General features: G+C 41.6%; 1 protein-coding gene across 1 annotated transcript in view; it reads right to left on the bottom strand.

Annotated features, from left to right (window-relative positions):
- LOC134337335 (potassium/sodium hyperpolarization-activated cyclic nucleotide-gated channel 1-like) overlaps window positions 1-20,556 on the bottom strand; it is a 166,026-nt gene that overhangs the window by 66,760 nt on the left and 78,710 nt on the right. The window contains exon 4 of the mRNA XM_063032249.1: window positions 19,425-19,643. Coding sequence (XP_062888319.1) covers window positions 19,425-19,643 — 219 coding nt within the window. The remainder of the gene's footprint in view (window positions 1-19,424; window positions 19,644-20,556) is intronic.

Genomic DNA, 20,556 nt, shown 5'->3' with positions numbered 1-20,556 from the left:
GAATTGTTTTTTACATGCACCAAAGACTTTTGTTTTGCACAGTACTGTAAATCAGCAATAAAACACCATCTGCCCAGATATCAAGTTTTGTTGTCCAAAATAAATACAGGAAAATGTACTTCCTGAAATTTTACCCCATGATTATTTGACCCATACAGTTAGTCACTAAAATCTACATTATCGCCCATCATTCCACCTCTGGCTAGGGTTCTAAACTCAGCTAGCTCCATCATAGGCAACAGCCTCCCCACATCACGGACATCTTTAAAAGGTGATACCTCAAGAAGGTGGCATCCACCCTTGAGGAACCCACCACTCAGGACATATACGCCATCTTCTCATTACTACCATCAGGAAGGAGAAGACACACATACTCAACATTTTAGGAACATCTTCTTCCCCTCTGCCATCAGATTTCTGAATGGTCCATGTAGAAGCCATGCGTCTATTCTCTACCTGAACCCGTGAACATGAGTACTATTTTGCTCTCTTTTTGCACTACAAATTTCTTTTTTATATTTGTTATTGTGAGTTATAGTAATTTTTTGCTTCAAAATTTATCGCCCTTTCTCTCAGAAAGTCCCCTGAGCTGTTTGCTTTGTTTCTTCTTTTTTTACAAAAAATAATTCATTATAAATTCAAACCACTGCTGCCTATCCTGCACATGTAGGCACCTCCCAGTCTCCACCCAGCTAGTTTCTACCTTATCATCTGCAGCCCGTTAAAACCCAGCTCTCAGCCACTGTCCTTGTTCATTCACTGAACCAGCTGATTTCAACCAGTTGCTCCTAGCCTTCAGTTACCTTGTTGCCTGTTGTGTTTAGTGCTGTCTCTCGTTTTGTGGCCCCTTGCGACTTGTATTTTGCAGTCTATTATTAAAGCTATCAGTGAACGCTAAATGGTCTCTGTCGCTCTGCTTTTGTCTTAATCCTTCTCTTCATTTCCTGACAGCTGCAGTACAATTGTAAAGTCACATTACAAGTAAAAAGACAAATCATGACCTATACGTTCCTATCCTCACTCAGGGTGGCATTTATCCCCTGCGGTGCCCAATGGTCTCAAAATACCTCTAGTTTGCTTCCTCGCGGGTCTAAGTGAATTAATTGGAAGCAATTATTCATTCATTTTGGGATCTCTAGTTAGGCATGGAGGTAGCCCTCAATAAGGAATTCAAATAGCATTATAAATTGTGACAACAGTGAAAGAACAGCTTCTGACTATTATCTGGAAAGATTCATGTTAGATTGGATCATTGGACACTCTCAAACTTCCGGCATACTGCTAGTGTCTTCCACAGTGAAGAGTGATGCAGAATACCTATTCAGTTCATCTGCCATTTCCTTGTACCCAATACTACCTCTTCAATATCCTTTTCCAGCAGTCCAATATCTACTCTCAACTCTCTTTTACTTTATATATATATATATATATATATCTGATAAAACTTTTGGTATCCTCTTGATAATGTTGCTAACTTATTTTCATATTTCATCTTTTCCCTCCTTATGACTTTTTAGTTGCCTTCTGTTAGTTTTTGAAAGCTTCCCAATCCTCTAACTTTCCACTAATTTTTGTTCTCTCTTTTACTTTATATCGATTTGACTTCCCTTGTCAGCCATGGTTATGTCATCCTGCCTTTAGAGTACTTCTTCTCCTTTGGGATGTATCTATGCTGCACTTTCCAAATTGCACCAGTAACTCCAGCCATTGCTGCTCTACTGTCAGCCCTGCTAGTGTCCCTTCCAATTAACTTTGGCCAGCTCCTCTCTCATGCCTTTGTAATTCTCTTTATTCCACTGTAATACTGATATATTTGACTTTAGCTTCACCCTCTCAAATTGCAGGATGAATTCTATCATATTATGATCACTGCCTTCAAATGGTTCCTTTACCTTAAGCTCCCTAATCAAGTCTGGTTCATTACACAACATCCAATCCAGAGTAGCTGATCCCCTATTGGGCTCAACCACAAGCTGCTCTAAAAAGTCATCTCATAGGGATTCTACAAATTCTTTCTCTTGGCATCCAAAATCAGCACTAACTTCATTTTCCCAATCTACCTGCATATTGAAATCCCCCATGAATATTATAACATTGCCCTTTTGACATGCCTTTTCTATGTCCTGCTGTAATTTGTTCAGACGCTTATCGGGGTCTCCTTACCCTTTCTGTTTTCCTTAACTCTACCCCCACAATTCTACATCTTCTGATTCTGTGTCACCTCTTTCTAAGGATTTGATTTCATTTTTTTTTATCTCCAAGCCACATCTCCTCCTCTGGCTACCTGCCAGTCCTTTCGACACAAGTTGTATCCTTGGACGTTAGGCTCCCAAATATAATCTTCTTTCAGCCACGATTCAGAGATGCTCTCAACATCATAGCTGCCAATCTTTAACTGTGCTACAAGATCATCTAGTTTATTCCGTATACTGTGTGCACTCAAATATAACACCTTCGGTCTTGTAATTCAGCACCCTTTCCGTTTTTGTCTCCCTGTTAATCTGCAACTCATCCCACTGACTGCAATTTTGCCCTTTCATCTGCCTGTCCTTTCTGACAGTCTCACTACATACTGCCTCTGTTTGTATACCAGCTGCCCCATCCTCAGCCCTATCACTCAGTTTCACATACCCCTGCTAAATTGTTTTAAACCCTCCTTAACTGTTCTGTTAAATCTGCCTGCAAAGATGTTGGTCTCCCTCGGGTTCAGGTGTAACCTGTCCTTTTTGTTCAGGTCGTACCTTCCGCAGAAAAAATCCCAATGATCCTAAAATATGACATGTAGCCTCTTGCATCAGTTTCTCAGCCATGTATTCATCTGCCAAATCATCTTATTCTTACCCCCACTGGCACGTGGGACAGGCAGCAATCCACAGTTTACTACCCTGGAAGTCCTGCCCAATTCCCTAAGTTCTCTCTTCAGAAACTTCTTCATTTTCTTACCTATGTCATTGGAGCCAATATGTACCAAGACTTCTGGCTGCTCATCCTCCCCCTTTACAATGCTGTGGACCTGATACAAGACATTCCTGACCCTAGCGAGGCAATATACCATCCGGGTGTCCCTATAGTCTCCACAGAGTCTTGTCTCTACTCCTCTAACTATGGAATACCCTATCAATACTACAGTGTTCTTCTCCCCCTTCCCTTACGAGCCACAGTTCCAGACTCAGGGCCAGAGACCTGGTCGCTGTGGCTCTCCCTTGGTAGATCATCCCCCTAAACATTATCCAAAATGGTAAACTTATTATTGGGGGAACTCTGTACTGGCTGCCCATTTCCTTCCCCTCTCCTGACAGTCACCCAGGTACCTGTGTCCTGCAAATTAGGGGTGACCTGATCCCTGTAGCTCCTATCTGTCACCCCTTCAGTTTCCCGTATGAGCCAAAGATCATCAAGCTGCAGCTCCAGTTCCTCAACATGTTCTACGAAGAACTGCAGTTCAGTGCACCTGTTGTTATCTGGGAGGCTGGAGGTCACCCAGAATTCACACACCTCATACGACAACACAACACAGGCCCTGGGGCCATTGTCATTGCTCTAACTCTGCACTAACAACCAAAGAATGAAGAAGAATCTTACTGGCCATGCCTATTTTCGCCAAAGCCTCCCCACTCTGAAGCTGGTCCACTCCAACGATGGCCGCTCTGCGTGTCCTGCCCTTGCTTTGATTGGGCCGCTGGTAAAAGCCTGTGAACACTACTTTTCAAATCTCTTTCACGGACCTTTGAGTTGCCTCTTCTCTGGCTCCTCATTCAATTGGGCCACCAGAAAACCACCAAAAGCCCCCAGACACTCCTTTTTAAATCTCAGTCACAGATCTGTGAATCGCCTCCTTTCCCACTTCCAATTGAATTGGGCTTCTGGAAAAAAGTGCCCTTCTTTTCTGCTATTAATGTTGCTGATGACATTCCCATGGCACTTTAGACCATTTTCCTGCTGATGGTAGCTTATTGTGTTAAACTTGTTACCTCTTGCCAGCACTTCGTCATTGGAAAACAATGACTTTCACAAAAGGATAGCTGTGATATTGTTACAAAAATAATGCAACCAGAAATAACCCACAATTAACTCAAAGGGATATAAGTCTTTAAATTATGTCAATGAAAGCCAGTCTGAGAGAGATGATACAATACAGGGTTCTGATTATGACATAAACTGCTCCCAACTAACTGGTCAGTCAATATAAAATTCCCTTGTTTACACCATATTACTAAACAAACCTCATAAGCTCATAACATACTCAATCCACGTAAAACACTGTTATTAAATCATGTCTTTTGTAATTTAAGGCTTGAGTGAGGTAACTGCTTGGTAAATTTCTTGTCCTTCATTCTTCATTCTTTGTCTGTTAGTGCAGAGTTAGAACAGTGAGAACGGCTTCAGGGGCTGTGTTGTGTTCTTTGTGTGAGATGTGGGAATTATATGAAATGAACAAAATTTTTTTTCTTCGGTTTGAGTTAACTGCCAAGCCAGTTCATTAAAAAAAACATTTGAACATTGGTTTATAATTCCTGTATTTCAGTTTTAAGCTCAATTTAGTTTTGAAAAGCCAGGAAAGCATAATTTTCTTGCCTGTTGCTATTGTTGACAGCGGAGCTTTTGGTTCTCAAATACACCAAGAGGTCCAAACTGAAGTTTTTGGCAGCAAAGCTTTTGTATGACTCTTTAGTAATGTTCCCTCTGATTTTTTTTTACAACTGTGCAGACCAACCATTGCTCTGAGCAGGATTTTTTCTACATGGCCTGAAAAATGTGCGGCACTTTAAATATATTTTTGTAATATGTATACTATGAATATTTAGAGCGCAACTTGTAAAATCACATACTTTTGAAGTCATTTGAAGGGTATAACAAAATACAGAACAACAGAGAAAATCTTTCACGTTTTAATAAACATTTCCTAGCTGCGTCTAAATTCCAGCTGCGCAGCAACAAAAGGGAGTATTTCAATTACTGCACAGCTTAGAGGGAACAGTGCTCTTCAGATGTACTACTACTGCATAAATAAGCTTCAATCAGCAGGAAAATTTTAACTACTGTTTTAATATATGCTTCCTGTAACCTGACTATTGTTAGAGCTCCATTACTGTACTCTTCTTGTAATTTATATACTCCTCTTGTACTCTCACTTCTTTCTCTGGAGGCCAGCTTTAAAGCCTAGAAGCTTAAGCTTCTGAAACTGACAGCGAAAGCTTTTGAAGTACAAAAGAAGCCAAACAAGAGAAAATCTTGGGATGCTGGAAATCAAAGCAGCAAACACAAAATCCTGGAGGAACTCAGCAGGCCAGTCAACATCTATGGAAAAAAGTACAATCGATGTTTTGGGCCAAGACCTTTCAGTAGGACTGTCCCAGACCTGCCGAAGGGTCTCATCCCGAAATGTCGACTGTACTTTTTTCCATAGATGCTGCCTGGCCTGCTGAGTTCCTCCAGCACTTTGTGTGTGTGTGTTGCTACGATTAGAAGCCACTTTTTTAGGTACACCTGTACACCTGCTCATTAATGCAAATATCTCATCAGCCAATCATGTGAGAGCAACTCAATGCATAAAAGCACGCAGACATGGTCAAGAGGTTCAGCTGCTATCCAAACCAAACAGTATAATGGGGCTAAAGCGTGATATAAGTGACTTTGTTGGTTTGAGTAAATCAGAAACCGATGATCTCCTAGGATTTTCTTGCACAATAATCCCTAGAGTTTACAGAGAGTGGTGTGAAAAACACAACAATCCACTGAGCAGCAGTTCTGTGGGTGAAAATGCCTTGTTATTTTTATCCTTACCTTCTTAAGTTATTGTGTGTTATGCGTACTACTGTGCTTTACACCCTGGTTCTGAGAAACGTTTTGTTTCTATATATGGTTATAAGTGTTCTATACATGTATATAGTTCAATTACAATAAACTTGACTTGACTTGAGGTCAATGGCCAGGCTGTTTCAAGCTGACAGGAAGGCAACAGTAATTCAAATAACTATGCATTACAATAGTGGTGTGCCAAAGAGCATCACTGAATGCACAACACGTCGAACCTTGAGGTGGATGGGCTACAGCAGCAGATGACCACGAACGTACGCTCAGTGCCCACTTTGTTCGGTACCTGAGATACCTAATAAAGTGGCCACTGAGAGTAGTTAACATGCAGATTGACAAACTGATAATCCGCTGCAGTTTAAGACCAGGGTTCGCTCATGCAGTATCTCAAGGTATGCTTGTGGCCAGCCGTGATACCTGATCCTTGAGACTGCAGGCCCTTAAGCAAAGTAGAACAGAAAATAAAGCTGAAATTTTTGGAATTATTCAACACATCACCTAGCATCCGTAGAAAGATTTTAAAAAGTTAACATCACTGATAAAATGTTATCAACCTGAAGGATTGATATATCAGCTCCTTCAGCTGACAGATCTCCCAACAACCGGTTCAGTTTTAATTAGTGATATTGGTATTGGAATTGGTTTAACATTTCACATAATCTGAGATAACGCGAAAAGCTTGTGCTGAATTCTGTTTTGTACAGGACCGTCAATGCACTGTACAGTTGTCACAAAACAACACACTTCATGACATATGTCAGTGATAGTAAACCTCATTCTCATTCTGTTCACACAGATCAAATCATTAAGTAGTTCATTGAGGCGGAACAAGGTAAAATACTAACAGTGCCGAATAAAGGGTCAAGGCTACTGAAGAATTGCAGTGCAGTTAAACAATAATGTGCAAGATCACAGATAGGTAGATTGAGGTCAATAGTCCACCTTATTGTACTAGGGACCCATTTAGTAATCTTATTACAGCTGTGCAGAAGCTGGCGGTACATGCTTTCAGGCGCTTGTAGCTTCTGCATGGTAGGAGAGGGGAAAAGAGAGAATGCTGGGGTGGGTGGGGTTTTTGAGAATGCTGGCTGTTTTACTGAGGCAGTGAGAGCTCTCAACATAGTCCATAGAGATGAGACTGGTTTCCGTGATGTTCTGAGTAGTCCTCAAATCTCTGCAGATTCTTGTGGTCACAGCCAGAGCTGTTTACCATACCAAGCCATGATGCATCTGTTCTATGGTGTATCAATAACATTTGGTGAGGGTCAAAGGGGCCATGCCATATTTCCTTGGCTTCCTGAGTTAATACAGAATTTATCTTGTTGCCTTTGACGCTCACCATTTTTATCCATGCACCTTACAATGTTCAAAGTTTAACTTTGAACTTTAGAAAGCATCCCAAGACTATGATTTCCTGGTCTGCTTCACTGTTGTTACGCCATTCCTTGGGCAAATTGTATTGACTATGGCCATCATTTCTAGAATGTACTGTACCTGTCAGTGATCCATCATCCTAACTGAAGTTAGCTGCTGTATGCTCCTCCATAAACACCCTGTGAGCCCAGGACTTTACAAGAGATCCACAAAGCCAAGTCTGCCATCTTGTTCTGGTGTTTGAGTCTAGTGTCGGGGTACAGTTATAATGGTAAGCCCTCCCCACTATTGAAAACATTGACATGGAGTGCTGCAAACAATCAGCATCCATCATCAAAGACCCCCATCTTCCACCCATGCTCTCTTCTCGCTACTAGCATCGGTCAGAAGGTACAGGAGTCTTAGCTTCCATACTGCCAGGTCCAGGAACAGTTCTTATACTCTATAGTATTTATTGACCATAGTACTTTAGGCTTTAGTACTTCTTGACTATAGTACTTATTGACTACAACCTTCAGTCTCCTGTACCGATGTGAATAATTTCACTGATCATAGCTCTGAACTAATTCTACAACCTACAGACTCACTTTCAATGACTTTTTACATCTCATGATCTCAGTATTATCTTTCCATGACCATGATTGTTCTTGGCAATTTTTTGTGCAGAAGTGATTTGCAATTGCCTTCTGCTGGGCAGTGTCTTTACAAAACGAGTGACCACAGCCATTATCAATACTCTTCAGAGATTGTCTGCCTGGTGTCAGTGGTCACATAACCAGGACTTGTGATATGCACTAGCTGCTCATACGACCATTCACCATCTGTTCTCATGACTTCACATGACCCTAACTGGGGGTCAAATCACTTCTCAATCACTTGCTGTTTGCCATACTCTATCTTCGTAGAAGATGACAGCTATATTGTCCTATAGTTCAAAAAGTACTTTATTGACTAAAAGGTGCTTTGGATGATCTAGTGAATGATAAAAATGGAGCTGCTCATTGCTTGAGTCAGTTTCAAAGGAGAGAATCTTAGAATCTCATATCCCAATGATTTCTAGAGAGTTGGGGTATGTTGGTCAGGCCCGCATTAGGAGGCTTAGATAAATTCGAGTTACTTTCTTTCTAATGTAAACTACTTTGCCAAAATATTTTTAGTTATTTATGTTTTAATTAACTGTGATACTTAATTTCATTGTACAGTCATTTTTATTAAATTATTTGTATCATTTTAAATTTTAATTTTAATACAGAAACATTTAAAGCCAGCAGCGGCTTTCTAGGAGGGGTATTTCAAGGCCGAGGCCTCTTCTCTGCCTCTAAATCCACATCATGTGATGCACTCACTGTGCACAGCTCCACACTGGATTTTAAGTTGCAAGAAGCCAGCAAGAGCCTGCATCTGACCTTGGTGAGGGTGGTATAGAATACCATAGTGACTCCAGGCAGTGGAGCTGGTCTATAGTCATATTTTATTGATCCCGGGGGAAATTGGTTTTCGTTACAGTTGCACCATAAATAATTAAATAGTAATAAAACCATAAATAATTAAATAGTAATATGTAAATTATGCCAGGAAATGTCCAGGACCAGCCTATTGGCTCAGGGTGTCTCACCTTCCAAGGGAGGAGTTGTAAAGTTTGATGGCCACAGGCAGGAATGACTTCCTATGACGCTCTGTGTTGCATCTCGGTGGAATGAGTCTCTGGCTGAATGTACTCCTGTGCTCACCCAGTACATTATGTAGTGGATGGGAGACATTGTCCAAGATGGCATGCAACTTAGACAGCATCCTCTTTTCAGATACCACCACAATCCAACACCTTTACTTTTAGGCAAATCCAGTTACTCTGAGGGCCAATGCAAGATGATGGCAGCAATAGAAGGGCATAAATCTATTTTCTTAAAGAACAGTGCCACATAGAAAGCCAATGCCATTCTGTCATCATTCTCTTCAGATTACAGAGGCTTATTTGTATAGTATGGATAGTAAATGATAATCCTAGAAAAAAGTATAATCAATCAGAGGTGAGAAATGACATTATAGGCACATTGTATTTTAAAAATTACAAAATTTGGATGTGGGTTAATTTGCAGGTTGAGTTGGTAGTAAAGAAGCCAAATGCAATGTTAGCATTTATTTTGAGAGGACTAAATTATAAGCACAGGGATGTAATGATGATGCTTTTTAAGATATCAGTCAAACCACACCAAGAGTATTGTGAGCATTTTTGGGCCCCTTATCTAAGAAAGGATGTCCAGAGGAGGTTCATGAGAATTATCCCAGGAATGAACAGGTTAACATATTAAGATCATTTGATGGCTCTACCTGTACTTACAGGAGTTCAGAAGAATGGGGGGGGGGGGCGGGTATCTCGTTGAAACCTATCAAATAATGAAAGGCCTAGATAGAGTGGACATGGAGAGGTTGTTTCCTGTAGTGGGGGACCACAGGGAACAGCCTCAGAATACAAGGACATCTCTTTAGAACAGAACTGAGAAGACATTTCTTTAGCCAGATGTTGGTGAAGTCACCGGGTATATTTAAAGTGGAGGCTGATGGGTTCTTCATTGGTAATGGCATGGAAGGTTATGGGGAGAAGGCAGGAGAACAGGGTTGAGGGGGAAAAGAAGTCAGCCATGATGGAATGGTGGAACAGACTTGATGGGCCTAACGGCTAAATTCTTCTCCTATGTCTCGTGGTCATTCCTGAATAAGATGGACTCCCCACTGCTGAATAGATTAGATTTTTATAGTGAATAATTTATTTGCTATGTTTTGTGGCAACATTAATTCCTGAAAGATTGGTTTGCATCCCTCCCAACAGAAGACACCATCCTATTTTCAAACCCAAATAAAAAACTACACTTTAACACACTATGCACTATCAACTCTGCTCTTAAACACATCTCCCCCATTTCACGTACATCGGCTCTCACTCCATCCTCCGGCCACCCCACTAGCAATAGGGTTCCCCTGGTCCTCACCTACCACCCCATCAGCCTCCGGGTCCAACATATTATTCTCCATAACCTCCGCCACCTCCAACGGGATCCCACCACTAAGCACATCTTTCCCTCCCCCCCCTCTCTGCATTCCGCAGGGATCGCTCCCTACGCAACTCCCTTGTCCATTCGTCCCCCCCATCCCTCCCCACTGATCTCCCTCCTGGCATTTATCCGTGTAAGCGGAACAAGTGCTACACATGCCCTTACACTTCCTCCCTTACCACCATTCAGGGCCCCAAACAGTCCTTCCAGGTGAGGCAACACTTCACCTGTGAGTCGGCTGGGGTGATATACTGCGTCCGGTGCTCCCGATGTGGCCTTTTATATATTGGCGAGACCCGACGCAGACTGGGAGACCGCTTTGCTGAACACCTACGCTCTGTCCGCCAGAGAAAGCAGGATCTCCCAGTGGCCACACATTTTAATTCCACATCCCATTCCCATTCTGACATGTCTATCCACGGCCTCCTCTACTGTAAAGATGAAGCCACACTCAGGTTGGAGGAACAACACCTTATATTCCGTCTGGGTAGCCTCCAACCTGATGGCATGAACATTGACTTCTCTAACTTCCGCTAATGCCCCACATCCCCCTCGTACCCCATCTGTTACTTATTTTTAAACACACATTCTTTCTCTCACTCTCCTTTTTCTCCCTCTGTCCCTCTGAATATACCCCTTGCCCATCCTCTGGGTCCCCCCCCCCCGTCTTTCTTCCCGGACCTCCTGTCCCATGATCCGCTCGTATCCCTTTTGCCAATCACCTGTCCAGCTCTTGGCTCTATCCCTCCCCCTCCTGTCTTCTCCTATCATTTTGGATCTCCCCCTCCCCCTCCAACTTTCAAATCCCTTACTCACTCTTCCTTCAGTTAGTCCTGACGAAGGGTCTCGGCCTGAAATGTCGACTGCACCTCTTCCTAGAGATGCTGCCTGGCCTGCTGCGTTCACCAGCAACTTTTATGTGTGTTACTTTAACACACTTCAGATCACCAAAATAACTCCACAGCCAATGAAGTACGTTTTTTTTCCCAGATACAAGTCAATGCAGTAATCCATCAAATTTCAACAAACAGGAGAGAAAAAAGTTGAGCAGATAATTCACTTCAGTGATGCTAGTTGACCAAGTCATCAACTGAGCTACTCCACAGCTGGTACAATAGGATCCTTTCCATTCAGCTGACATAGCAGTCTAGACCACAAAAGACGGCTTCATCCAAAAGAGAGCCATTCTGACAGTGCTGAATCCTCAGTACCAAAACACTATTTCCTCAGATCTCTGGAACAGGAACTTAATGTTCCACCACTTAGCTAAACTTGATACATCAGCAATCCAGTATTGAAAAACAGAGTATAATAACCTTGGTGACTACATAAAAACTCTTTGAGGATCTTCTTGATCAATGACAGTACTGAAAGCCACCTTATTATCCAACTACTGTACAAACTCAAATTAACTTATTTATACATTTTATAAATGCTATATTAAATAAAGAAATTCATTAAATCCATCTATTCTCTGCCAAGAAGAGAGTCAATATTAAATTCAGCTGGGTGACATCCATTTAAAAAAATCTGGAAGCAAAATGCAATTATTTTTGGAGGTTTGTTCTGGTGGATTTTATTGAGTTAGCTGAAATGTGATCGCGAGTTAGATTCAGCTGTTTACAATATTTCTTGGCAGACAAACATGGCATTGAGAGTACAATTAAACTATTGGACCAGGCAAAGGAGTGAAGTTCTCATTGGATGCCAAGTGAAGGGCAGATGCAATGACACCTGGTGAATCAAATAGACTCAGTTAATAAAGAGATGCTGGATAATCTCTTTCATTTGTGATTCAGCAACTTTAAAATTTTGACTTTGAAAAAGAATTGAGTTAAGCTTCCCTTCATATTATATCTGTCTCTTTGCTTTTTGACCCTCCTGTCCTGATGACAGATTTGACAAGAACATAAAGAAAATACCTGCAGGTTCATGGAATCTGTTCTCTTTTTAATAAGATCTTGGCAGAACCTGACTATTTTAGAATACCATTATCATATCCTCCTACAGAAAATCTATCATTCAAGTCTTGAAAATACTTAGCATTTAAGTCCTCTGATGAAGAGAATTCCAGATTCTAATTAAAACAATTTCTCTTCACTTCTGGACTAAACACCTGCCCTCATACTTTGAGACTATGCCTCCTTGCTGTCACTGCTCCAGCTTAATAAACCTATATCTCAGCATCTTTCCCAACAATCCCTCACAGAAAGTCCTGGTTAAGTTTTTAAGTTTTCAACATCCAACAATAGCCAAGTGTCTTAATCGTCTTTGTTGTAATTGGGCCAATGGAAGCCTTTTTAATGTTTGAAAAGACTTTTAAAAAGAACCCTATGAGCCCCCCCTCCCCAGTTCCACATGGTGACAGAAGGCATTGCAGTCAAGAACAACGTGGCAATCATCTCATATACACCACATAGATGTTATGGCTGAGAAAGCATGCCAGCACCTCTAGTCCCTCAGGAGGCTAAACAAATGTGACGTGTCCCCGTCAACCCTCACCAGTTTTTACAGATGCACCGTAGAAAACATCTACCTGGATGCATCACAGCTTGGTATGGCAATTACTCTAACACAGGACTGCAAGACATTCCAGAGAGTTGTGAATGCAGCCCAGGGCATCACGCAAACCGGCCTCCCTTCCATGGACACGATACTTCCTGCTGCCTCGAGAAAGCAGCCAACATACTCAGGGACACTCACACCTCAGACATTTTCTCTCCTCCTCCTTTCCTTTGGGCAGAAGATATCAAAGCTTGAGAACATGTACTGTATCTGATTCTTCCCCTGTGGTCTTTGAATATCAGAATTGCCGTTGGATTGTAACCAACTCATCAACCTTTCATAGTTATGTAGCCTCCCCTGGCCACCCTCAGGGTTGCTCGGCTCGCTGTCGTCTAGGGAAGCCTCAGTCCCGCCAAACTGGGTAATAGTTTGTGTGGATGCTGTGTGAGGTACCCCACCCCACCCAAATAACAGACAATACACCAGATGCAATTAAATGATATACAGTTTATAGATATTACTGGAACTATATAATTAAGAGAGAATAGAATATAAAAGGAATATAAAAGGCGCCACACTTATCAAAGTTCAATCTCTTCGTGCACAAAACAGTTGGAGCTCAAGGGCCTTCTTCTTCACCCTGCGACCCCTTGGACCACCTCGACCGGCCGCCTGGGACCAACAACGGTGGTCGACCAGACACTCCACACGAGTCCATCTCCATCTCCTCACCAAATGCCCTCCTTGGGGTCCGACCCCGTTAGCAGACATCACAGAACATCGTCCATCCTCTGTCTTGCTCTCCCGCCTTCTGCCCCAAAACCCCGCGCATACAGTATCTTCAAATACACCAAAACCATAACAATTATCCCAATTGGTTCATAGCAGCCTCTTATCACCCTCTAAACCAAAACAAGCTGCTAGCGCAAACTTTCTCAGCGTTTAACACAACAAAGCCGCATTCCCCACATTAATATAACAAAGACGCCATTTTAGTTAGCCTCTGCAGTAACATAGAAGTCGAAACTCCCTTACAGTTATAATACACTCAAACTTTATCTCGATCAAAACATTTTATTTTGCCAATGATCAGACATTACATATTTATTAAATTTGTATACCTGTATATGTATTTTATTTGCGGCATATGCTCTGTTTTAATACATTTTAGAAGAGTTCTGGTTTGTGTGTTGTATGAACCTTGTTTTAACCCACACAAAGGGTTCATACCAACTCCAGACACACACATAAAAATGCTGGAGGAACTCAACAGGTCCAGTAGCATCTATGGATATGATTAAACCGTTGACATTTCAGGCCGAGACCCTTCTTCGGGACTGGAAAGGAAGGCGAAGATACCGGAATAAAAAGGTGGGGGAAAGGAAGGAAGACTAGCAAGAAGGTGATAGGTGAAGCCAGGTTGATAGGAAAGGCAAAGGGCTAGAAAAGAAGGAATCTGATAGGAGAGGAAAGTGGACCAGTGGGGAAGGGGAAGAAGGAGGAGTAGCAGGGTGAGGTGACAGGCAGGTGAGAAGAGGTAAGAAGCCAGAGAGGAGAATACAAGAGGGAAGGGGGAAGGAAGTAAAAATTATCAGAAGGAGAAATTGATGTTCATACTATCAGGTTGGAGGCTACCTAGATGGAATATGAGGTGTTGCTCCTCCTCCCTGAGGGCAGCCTCATTGTGTCAAAACAGGAGGCCATGGGCTGACATGTCAGAACAGGAAAAAGGATAGATATTAAAATGGTTGGCCACCGCAAAATTCTCCTTTTGGTGAATGGAATGGCGTTGCTCAGCAAAGTGGTTCCCCAATTTATGTCGGGTCTTACCAATGTACATAGAGAAGGCCACATCGGGAGCACCGGACACAATAAGCAACCCCAACAGGTTCACAGGTGAAGTGCTGCCTTACCTGACAGGACTGTTTGGGCCCTGAATTGGAGGTAAGGGAGGAGGTAAATGGGCAGGTGTAGCATTTCTGTCACTTGCAGGGATATGTGACAGGAGGGAGATTAGTGGGGAGTGACAAATGGGCAAGAGAATCACAGAGGAAGCAATCCCTATGAAAAATGGAGAGTGGGGGGGGGGGAGGTAAAGGTGTGTTTGGTGGATCCAAACACTTAAGCGACAGTGAAAGAAACAGTTGCCTACATTACACATTTCTCTTACTCTATCCTGCCAAGCAGAACTAAATGGTTAATGTTCATTGGTGATGATGTAAATTAAATTCCTTTAGTTTACAAAGTACCCAAATCATCCAAGAAAATCTCTGCTCACATTTCATACATGGTTACATTTCAAGTGGTGTCACGCTGAAATTACTGATTATTACATCTGCAGGGGAGCCCTGCTGATTTAGTCTAGTCTCAGTGCATATTCTGTCTTCAGACTTTTACAACATACAAACCAGTCTGCAGCTTGCTAATTGTGTAATATGAATATTCCATTTAATATCAATGACCTTTCTCTTTGTCTGAAAGACTGACATACCTTATTTTCATGCCTATATGCCTGCTCTCCACCTGCTACAGGTAGGATTTCCCAATGGTCAACCATGTTAATTCCACTGCCCATTTCCCTTTAGGTATGTTGGTCCACGGCATCCTCTATTGCCAAGATGAGCCTCCAACCTGACAGCATGGAACATCGATTTCTCCAATTTATGGTAATTTCTTTCCTCTCCCCCTTCTCTACTTTTACAGTCCCAATTCTGACTCCTTTCTTACTCCTTCTCGTCTCCTCATCTGCCTATCACCACCTCTCTGGCGCCCTTCCTCTTTCCATTTCTCCCATTGTCCACTCTCCTCTCCTATTAGATTTCTTCTTCTTCAGCCCTTTACCTTTTCCACTTCCATGCTTGTCACTTCACCCCCCTCCCCCACCCACGAACCTTCCCCCTCACCTAGCTTCACCTATCACCTTCCAAATTGTACAGTTTTCACTCCCTGCCTTCTTTTGCTGGCTTCTTCCCCCTTTCTACCCTGATCTGATGAAGGATCTCACCCTGAAACATTGACTTTTTATTGCTCACCGTAGATGCTGCCTAATCTGCTAAGTTCCTCCAGCAGTTTTGCGTGTGTTGCCTATATTTCTTTCTTATTCACTTTATTAAGAGCACTCAAAAGGTTAGTCCAGAGGCTATTCTCTCTGTAATTTCCATGATCTGAATGCCTTCAACTGGACTCAGTGTCTAGAAATGAATGAAAGAATCCTCATTGCAGAATTCCAAATTAGTAAAACGTCTACTTGGGTGATTAAGAATGTAATTTTGTCAACTTCTATTAATTCCTAATGTAGATATTTCAGAATTCACTTGGTTGAAGACCTTTCTTGAGTCGTTGGTAATTCCAAAATTCTCCTGACTTGTAGACCATTCGCATTGCTTTATAGTTAAATGTTCAGTTTTCTCTATTATACATACACTAATGTTTCTCTTATTCACCTATATCAAAGTCAATATTAAACAAGTTTTGATACATTAATCATCTTACTTTAGGAGTTAAATTCTAACATTTCTTAATTTCATTCCATCATATAGTTTACCCGGATCATTTTGTAAGCTACTCTCTTGAGTTTTAATTGTTCCTCTCTAGCACTCCAGTATCATATGTTAACATGAAACCTTTGCATTCAATTCAAGTCATGAGTGAAAATGCTTCCAGTGATACCTCTGCTCCAACATAAAAATGGTCACCAAGTATTGTCTGTCTGATTTTCAAACTATTTTACATCCATTTTCAATCTTGTTAAGGGACTGGTATTCATGCAAGATTCAAAGTAAATTTATTATCAAAGTATGCATACGTCAGCATATACTGTCCTGAGATTCATTTTCTTGCGGGCATTTGCCGTTAACAGAAACACAATAGAATCAATGAAAAACCGCATACAACAAAGACGGACAAACAACCAATACGCAAAAGACAACAAATTGTGTAAATACAAAAATAAGAAATAAAAATAATAAGTAATAAATAAGCAATAAATATCAAGAACATGAGTTGTAGTGTTTTTTGAAAGTAAGTAAGTGGTTTCTGGTCATCTCATTACATTACAGGAAGGATGTGGATGCTATAGAGAGAGTGCAGAGGAGGTTTACAAGGATGTTGCCTGGATTGAAGAGCATGCCTTATGAAAATAGGTTGAGTGAACTTGGTCTTTTCTCCTTGGAGCGACAGATGACCGATAGAGGTGTATAAGATGATGAGAGGCTTTGAGCGTGTGGATGACCTGAGGCCTTTTTTCCCAGGGCTGAAATAGCTAACACAAGGGGGCATGGTTTTAAGGTGCTTGGAAATAGGTACCGGGGGGATGTCAGGGGGAAGTTTTTCACACAAAGAGTGGTGGATGTGGGGAATGGACTGCCAGTGAAAGTGGTGGAAGCGGATACAATAGGGTCTTCTAAGAGACTTTTAGTTAGGTACATAGAGCTTAGAAAAATAGAGGGCTATGTGCCAGAGAAATTCTAGGCAGCTTCTAGAGTAGGTTACATGGTTGGCACAACATTGTGGGCTGAAAGGTCTGTAATATGCTGTAGATTTTCTGTTTCTATGTTCATTGTTGTGGTGAATGAAATTATACCCTCTGGGTTCAGGAGCCTGATAGTTCTGTAGTGATAACTGTCCCTGAACCTACTGGTGTGGAACATGAAATTCAAGATGCTTCTCATATTGAAGTCAGACAGGATCTACAAGCTGACAAACTCTGTTCACCGCTAGGTATCCATTTACTTATCATGACATAGAAAGTCATTCAGCCTGATGAATGCCAGCTTCCAGCAGGGTAATCCCATCAGTCCTATTTCTCTCTTTACCTCTGTTACCCTGCAACTTATTTTCTTTCATCTGCCCACCAAGTTCCTCTTTCTCATTCAAAGTACATTTATTATGTATACATTATGCAACCCTGAGATTCATCTCCTTACAGGCAGCACAAAACAAAGAAACCTCAGGAGAACTCATTAAAAAAGACCAGTCCACTGAGAAAGAGAGAAAAAGAAACAAATCATGCAAACAATAAAAGCAAATAACTTCAGAACTGAAGTTTTATGAAAGAGACAAAGCCAGACATCATCGGCATCAGAGCAGGCCACAGGCTCAGTTCAGCACAGAGATGTGATTCCCTTCCCACTTACCCTATACTAAAAGGCAATAGCCACAATTTGGAATGTTGAGCAGAAAGTGAGGGGAGCCTTTGCAATCACAGAGAGAATGTGTAAACACCTTTCATACAGCCCACAAAGGTCAAGATAAAATCCTTGTCTCTGGAGCAGTCAAGTGGTAGCAGTAACTGCTACAACGTTATACCACTCAATTACTAAGTTATCATTAAAATAATCTTCCAAAGTACAAGACTCTCAGTCATTGCTTATGCATAATACATTGGTAATGGTGAGTTTAACAGAAGACGGTGGCACAACCTCATTACACACCAATGAAAATGTGTGATGATTGATGCTGTTTCATCAAGGCTAACTCTGCTCTCAGCTTATAATAGGCAGAAGAAATGTACATATGTATTGTATCAAATGTGGATAGTTCATAGTGGGGACCTCCAAGCTAGGCAAGTCAAGGTGCTTTAAAGAATTATATTGCATCAATATTTTCAACTTTGGCAGAGATCATTTTGACTGATCTTCATCTATGCACTCAGCAGACTTAAAGGAAATAAATAATCTTCCTAAAGGACAAAACTCACTCTCTACCTTTTCGGCAGGGGTTCCCAACCTGAGGTCCATGGACATCCTGGTTAATGGCAATGCTCCATGGCGTAAAAAGGGTTGGGAACCCCTGGTTTATTGGATTGTGTTAGTTGAGGTAAGGCAAGGGTTAACATAATGCCTGGGTAAGGATAAATTGCAAATAGAGTGCAGACAGCCCAGGTAAGAAAGGTCTTTGAAGAGCATAGCTTCTCTTTATGGAGCAGATTCCCAGAGCCATTTCCGCTTACTTGCGATGAGACAGGAAAATAATGAAAGAATATGAAATGCACAGGTAAACGAAGGGACAAGTGCTTTACTAACTTCAAAGTATCATTGGTTGTTAGCTTGTAGTTTCTATTGACTTTTACACTCCTATGTTGAATGGTGATTGATCTTGCAAGTAAGGAATTCAAACATACCTTGTTTACCAAATAGTTAATATCTATAAAAATAATGAAGGCATCCGTTAGACTTGCGAGACCATGGATCAGCGCCTGGAAAGTCTTCACTCTCCAGGGCGCAGGCCTGGGCAAGGTTGTATGGAAGACCAGCAGTTGCCCATGCTGCAAGTCTCCCCTCTCCACGATACCAATGTTGTTCATACAGCTTGGCACCAGTGTCATCGCAGAGCAATGTGTGATTAAGTGCCTTGCTCATGGACACAACACGTTGCCTCGGCTGGGGCTCGAACTCACAACCTTCGGGTCACTAGTCCAATGCCTTAACCACTTGCCCAACATCTATAACAGCCACTCAATTCTGTATAAAAATGGCTATTTTTCTGTTCTGACTTCAGATCAGTGTGGGTGACAGGGGCCATGCTGTTCTCCTTGTGCACAAGTAAAATAAAGTATAATTGAGGAATGAGTGCAAGTTTTCAGAGTCCAGTTAGTTGGCAACAACGTTATGTTATGCTGTTCCATGTGTAGTATTAAGCGGACATTACCATTAGTTGAGCTGCTTTGTATAATTATCCTACCTTTTCTTGGTACTGGCGGCGCGATGAATCCAAGGACTGGATGAGCGCAGTCGCATGACCAATAAACATGGCGTAGCAGGTGGCGCCCACTATCATGCTGAGCATGGTCAACCAGATGTCGGACATGCTTTTGGGAGCTTGGCGGCCGTACCCTATACAGAGCATGTGGCTCATTGCTTTAAAGAGCGCAAAGGAATAGAGCTCACTCCAGGAATCATTCTGTCGAGGAAAGAGTCAGGAAAATAGGCAATCAAAATAAAAGCATTTGAAAACATATATTAACTACAATGCGCCAAAATTTAAACATTTAATTACAATGATTACCAAGAAAAATCACAGCACAAAATTTCCAGCCCGTTCATGCTGTGGAGAGTACCTTAGGTTGTATTTTGTGCGTGATTACAACTGCACTTCGTTTTCAGTTGTCTTTAAGTCTTCAGCAGATTGGCCAGAACATGTCCCACTTCCTGATGTAAACATCAACCCATTCTTGGTATCATCATGTGTTCACTTATTGGTTCAAGAACAACTATCCATCTTGCCTTCCTACCCTCTCCACTGCCTATTATGAAATGTCACATTGTCCACCTTTACTAGCCTTCCCTCAACCCTTAAACTCAACATTGGCCACCCGCCCCGTTTGGCCTTGGGTCATCTAAGTTGCCGCTGATCTCACTACTATGAAATTTGGGGCTTTGCCCACTCATCTCAGACTACCTTGTGGCAGCCATCACTGCTATTTGACATTATCACTCCCCAACATCTTGAACGTCCTCTGATATCAAGATGAAAACTCCTGACGTTATCTGGATCTTTTGATAATCTGAGTCACTCATGGTATAAATTGAAGCACTGAAGGTTTAATCTGAAGCAGTTGTTTTTTTTTTGAAGAAGTCTCTCAGGAAAACTAAAACCACTTAATCAACAAATCACAATAACATTGTACATCAAATGCAGAAATAAATTGCAAAGGACATTGCATATTTTATCATATGTAAGTACAGATTGTTTTAACAATGACCTGGAGTAACTTGCTTTTTTTTAAGATGCTAGGGTAAAATAACATAATGAATAACACAAACATTTTTGAAATTAAGCTCTTTAAAGCTTTATGTCTAAGAGGCTTACAGTG

The sequence above is a fragment of the Mobula hypostoma genome, chromosome 24 (genome assembly GCF_963921235.1).
Source record: "Mobula hypostoma chromosome 24, sMobHyp1.1, whole genome shotgun sequence".
In the NCBI taxonomy this organism is placed as follows: domain Eukaryota; kingdom Metazoa; phylum Chordata; class Chondrichthyes; order Myliobatiformes; family Myliobatidae; genus Mobula; species Mobula hypostoma.
Note: the sequence above shows the minus strand (reverse complement) of the source record. Positions and strands in the feature narration are given on the sequence as shown.